This window comes from Pteropus vampyrus, unplaced genomic scaffold (assembly GCF_000151845.1).
Source record: "Pteropus vampyrus isolate Shadow unplaced genomic scaffold, Pvam_2.0 Scaffold212, whole genome shotgun sequence".
Classification (NCBI taxonomy): Eukaryota; Metazoa; Chordata; class Mammalia; order Chiroptera; family Pteropodidae; genus Pteropus; species Pteropus vampyrus.
In genome coordinates this window covers 774,419-779,794 of record NW_011888993.1, presented here as the reverse complement: position 1 = coordinate 779,794, position 5,376 = coordinate 774,419, and the positions used below count along the sequence as shown (strand labels likewise).

Here is a 5,376-nt window from a genome sequence, read left to right as displayed (position 1 = left end):
TTACATATGTAGTGTTTTTCTGTAGTGTGTGTTCTCATGTGTCTTCTTAAGGATGAGGAACAACTGAAGGCCTTCCCACAGTGCTTACACTCATAAGGTTTCTCTCCAGTGTGCATCCTCATATGTATTGGTAAAGATGACGGCCATTTGAAGACTTTCCCGCATTCCTTACATTCATAGGGTTTCTCTGCGGTGTGTGTTCTCACATGCTGCTGCAAAAGTTCAGGCCAGCTAAAGGCTTTCCCACATTGCTTACATTCATAGAGTTTCTCAGCAGTGTGCCTTCTCATGTGCTTTTGTAAGGATTTGTGGCAATAGAAAGCTTTCCCGCAGAGTTTGCATTCATATGCTTTGTCTCCAGGATGCATTCTCACGTGCTCTCGAAAGCAAGCAGACAAATTGAAAGCTTTCCCACATTGTTTACATTTATAGGGTTTCTCTTTAGTGTGTGTTCTCATGTGTTTCCGTAAGGATATGGGCCAGTTGAAAGTTTTCCCACATTGAGTGCATTCATAAGGTTTCTCTCCAGTGTGCACTCTCATATGTCCTCGAAAGGATGAGGGGTGGCTGAAGGCTTTCCCACACTGGTTACATTCATAGGGTTTCTCTCCACTGTGAGTCCTTTCATGTCTTCGGAAGGACTGGGGGTAAATAAACGTTTTCCCACACTGTTTGCATTCATAGGGTTTCTCTCCAGTGTGAATCCTTTCATGTCTTCGAAAAGACTGGAGATAGATGAAGGTTTTCCCACACTGTTTACAGTCATAGGGTTTCTCCCCAGTATGTGATATCATGTGTCTTCGAAAAGCTGAGAAGTAACTGAAGGCTTCTCCACATTCCTTACATTTATGTGGTGTCTCCCCAGTGTGTGATATCACATGCCTGCGAAAAGTTGAGGAATAGCTGAAGGCTTCCCCACAGTCCTTACACTTATAGGGCTTCTCTCCAGTGTGTGTTATCATGTGTCTTCGAAAAGTTGAGGAATAACTGAAGGCTTTCCCACATTCCTTACATTTATAGGGCTTCTCGCCAGTGTGCGTTCTCACGTGACTAGTAAGACTTGAAAAATCGATGAAGGCTTTTCCACACTGCTGACACTCGTAGGTTTTCTCAGCAGTATGAATCCTTATATGCCGGTTGAGGGAAGAAGTACGAGGAAAGGTTTTTCCACATAATTTACATGCATAGGGCCTCTCTCCTTTGTGGGTTCTCACATGCATTCTTAGACGTGAACGACAACTATAGGCCTGCCCACATTCCCGACACTGATACGGTTTGTGTCCAGTGTGAATGGTGACGTGACTCTTGAGGGCTGCGTGGTGCACGAAGGCTTGTTCACAAGCCCTGCATTCATACTGTTTTACTCCACTAAGAGTTTTCTGGTACAGATTAAGGTTTGGAATCTGGCCGAAGCCTTCCCCACATTGATCGTTACTTTCCCAGAGTCTCTCCATCACGTGATTTCTGTTAAAAAAAGGGGAAACGTGTTATCAGTAGTTTGATTAATAACGATTCCTTAATATTTATTAAGTATTAGAATTACATTTTCACCAATTTCAGTGAATATGTAAGTTTTCTACCCTGATTTACTTTAAAACAGAAAGACCTGAATGGCTCGACCACAGCCATTATGAAAAAAGTTTTTCTAAAACATGGGCTTTCCTCCTAATTGTTTCAACTGTTTTAACACTCAGCATCTACGTCACATTTGAGGAAATGGTTTGGTGAAAATCTCTGTGAATAAACAAATTCGATCTAGGATTGTGTGGGCTTTTGGTCTGTTTGTTTGTTTGCTTTTTAAATTTCATGACATACTAGAAGTCCCTCCTGAAATACTATTACTACTTGTGGGTACAACTCACCTCTCTTGTCTCTCCTGGTGTGTGTACTGATCTTCGATGCTAAGTTCTTCCCAAATTTTTCCTAAGACAGAGACCCAAGAATCATTTCTGGTGAACTTTGCTGTTTTATCTTCCTTGGATATTTTATTCCTATAAATATCGTGCTGAGGAACTGAACCATTGACCTTAAATTGAGTTTCATCATCTGAAAGCAGAAAAGGAACAAATCTTACAAGAAAGAAGGTAACTGGTAGCCAGCCGTAAAGGACACTGAAGAGGTCAGCGGTGTCAGGACATCATTAATGACAAGCACAAGGGATCAAAATGGAAAGCAATTTAAAAACGCCAGTAACATTCTCTCGAAGTTAGAAAAACAAAAGTCCACTGGGCCTCCTAATGACCCATGAAACTTGTATCCGCTAATGCACTAAGAGAGCTTTCTTTACGAAAAGAAAAACAGTTGAATACGCAGATCCTTGTTCTCCTGGTGAAACTATTAGATTCTAACTCTATGACAGTTGTGACCACGTCTATCTTATTAAAGTATTCCCTTTCCACACTCCAAATCTGAGAACAGGCTTGCTATGTAAGAAATGCATACTCTCTAAGTGACCGGGTGAAGGAATGATGTCATTCTTACCCACAGAGGCCAGGTTCTGGCAGGTCTCCAGCATCACCTCTCGGTAGAGCTCCCTCTGAGCGGCGTCCAGCAAAGCCCATTCCTCCTGGGAGAAGTCCACGGCCACATCCTCAAACACCACCATGTCCTGAAACATCCCACATAGGTGCAGGAGGATGGGTGAGACTCACGGCACCAAGTAACGACTCAATTCACAGGAAGTTCAACACGATTCTGTGGTCACCTAACATCTCCTCCACGACTCGGTCATCGGAACCCTTTAGTCCACGCCCACACTCACGTCCTCACAGATTTAGAGCAGTGAACTTACCGCCACATTTTTACCGTGACCACATCAAGCCTTACTACCCTTCTCTAACCAAAAGGTTTACACCACAAAAGAAATGAAAGAAACGCTATACAAATGAAACACGTTTACACTTTAAGACTCACCAATCCTGCGTGACACAAACTACGTTAGCTCTTTCCCTGCCGTGCACCACATCACTCAGTGCCACGCGGAGCCCAAGGTCAAACTCAGATGAGCTTGATCTTTATTAAATAATTTTTATTTTTCAATTACAGTTGGCATTCAACATTATCTTATACTAGTCTCAAGTGCACAGCATAGTGGTTAGACGTTTATATAATTTACACAGTGATCTTTGGTAATTCTAGTACCCACCTGGCACCGTACGTGGTTATTACAATATTACTGATTATATTCCCTGTGCTGTACTTCACATGCCCATGACTATTTTGTAACTGCCTATTTGTACTTATTAATCCCTTCACCTTTATAACGCAGCCCCCAACACCCCTCCTGCCTGGCAACTATTGGTTTGTTCTATGTTTTGTCTGTTCGTTTGTTGTTTTAGATCCCACATATAAGTGAAATATAATATTTGTCTTTGCCTCTCTGACTTATTTCAGTTAGCGTAACATCCTCTGGGTCTACCCATGTTGTTGCGAGTGGCAAGATTTCATTCTTTTTTATGGCCGAGTAATATTCCATTGTATTTATGTGCCATCTCTTCTTTATCCAGTTGTCTATCCGTGGACACCCAGGATGCTTCCATATCTTGGCTATTACTAGCAATGAATGTGGGGGTGCATGTGTCTTTTCGAATTAGTGTTTTGGATTTCTCATAGGAGTTTTCTTGCTGACCTTGAGGATAAGGTTGTGAGTCCCTTTTTGCCAAGGAGTGAACTCAAGTCAAAATCATCCCGCTGTGAATCTGCCCGATTAAAAAAAAATAAAACACAAAGATTTGGCAGTGCCTCCTACACAGGAGACACTACCTCATCTCAAATTCCAGGAGAGATTCCCCACAAATCACCCTAAGGTTGCACTGTCACCATCCTTCATTTCCACGACCCTCCCCTGTGGGGCCCATGAGTATGTCGGGCCAACCCTCAGCATACGAACCACTAAGCTGCACGCTTCCCCGAAGCCCTGGATTTTTTTTTTTTTTTTAAAGAATATCGGCCCACTGACATCCAGGAGCAGGTGCCAGAAAATACTGTCGACAGCTCTGCTGCCAGAACTTAGCTATTCCAGAAAGTAGCAGCCTACCAGGGCTACCCTGTGGCTGGTACAGGAGACTGCCACCAGGACAGCTGCCTGTGCTGTCTCCTCTGATGACGCTTCCTCGCCCAAACACTACGGGCCTGACCTTTACCCTTAGAAATGACTGTGGCACATCTGGCCCTGGCTGGTGGCTGGGACCCTGGACTGGGGGAGGCTTCACAGCACCCAAACCGACGTTCCTCTTGGTGTCTAATCCTGCTGCCAACAACCGTGTTGATGCCGGGCACCTGCTTCCATCCGGAAGGCTGGCATTCAGGGACATGCACGGCAGACGATGCTTCTGTATCAGCTGTCAGTGAAAGTCCCGGGCACTAGGTCTCTAACGAGGCTCTCTGGGAGACAACATTTCACGTGTTGTCACGACTCACTGCTGGGTGCACTCCATGTGAGGCCACTGCGAAAGGCTAACAGCTTGTCCCTGGTTGCCTGGGGATTTCTCCTCACGTGCCTTTTCCCTTTACTGATCTGTCCGTGACCTTTGTTGTAACAATTCATGGTCATGAATACAACCATATGCTGTCACGAGAGTCCTCCTAACAGGACCTGGGGTGGTCTTGGGGACACCAGCAGCGGACGTGCTAGAACACCCCTGACGCACTGAAATAAGGCGAAGGCACAGTCTGAGAAGCGGGACCATGAAGGGGGACGGACGGGGACTCTGGTGCCTGGATGCCTAGGACCGTGGCAGGAAAGGGCAGCCGAGCTGCTGTCTGGGGAGAGGTAAAGTTAGTGGAGGTAAAAATGACACCAACTCCAGGAAGGCCGGCGCACGGGGGGGACAGGAAGCTCTGGCCAGGCTGCCATGTGCGAGGAAACAAAGCGTGGCCCTGGGGAGGCCTCTGAGTTTTGTTCTCTCCTCCACACAGGAGGATAAAAGGCTCCCGATCCGCCAAAGGAGCTTTGGCTGGGCAAGAAGTGATAAAAGTTTGCATTGTATCGGGAGGAAAAAGAAGTTAAATCAGTTCCCAAGGCTGGAGGAAAATTTTAGACAAAGGGGAAAGGGGCGGGGAGACGCCAGCCAGCTGGGGGCTGCCGGAGCCCCGACCCGACCCTGCATTCCGCCGGGACCTCGCCCGCAGTAGCGGTTCTATCCTGGGAAATGCTGAATCCACCTGAGAGAGACGGGTGGAAGTCCTAACCCTGGCACCTCTGAACGCGACATCACTTGGAAATATGATCTCTGCAGGTGTCATCAAGTTACGATGAAGTCATTACAATGGGCCCGATTCCAAAATGACTGGCGCCCTTATAAGAAGGCAAAACGCCTTGTTAAGACGGACATGCAGGGATGACGGCCACGTGAAGATGGACGCAGAGACAGGAAC

General features: G+C 46.1%; 1 protein-coding gene across 5 annotated transcripts in view; it reads right to left on the bottom strand.

The window, feature by feature from the left end:
* LOC105300429 (zinc finger protein 555-like) overlaps window positions 1–5,376 on the bottom strand; it is a 14,383-nt gene that overhangs the window by 2,982 nt on the left and 6,025 nt on the right. For 2 of the 5 annotated variants that reach the window (XM_011372647.2, XM_011372651.2), the window contains exons 2-4: window positions 2,482–2,608; window positions 1,863–2,046; window positions 9–1,464 (exon numbers count right to left, since the gene is read on the bottom strand). In XM_011372647.2, coding sequence (XP_011370949.1) covers window positions 9–1,464; window positions 1,863–2,046; window positions 2,482–2,608 — 1,767 coding nt within the window. Of the gene's footprint in view, window positions 1–8; window positions 1,465–1,862; window positions 2,047–2,481; window positions 2,618–5,376 lie in introns of those variants that run through there. The other 3 variants (XM_023538082.1, XM_023538080.1, XM_023538081.1) reach the window with 3 other exon arrangements.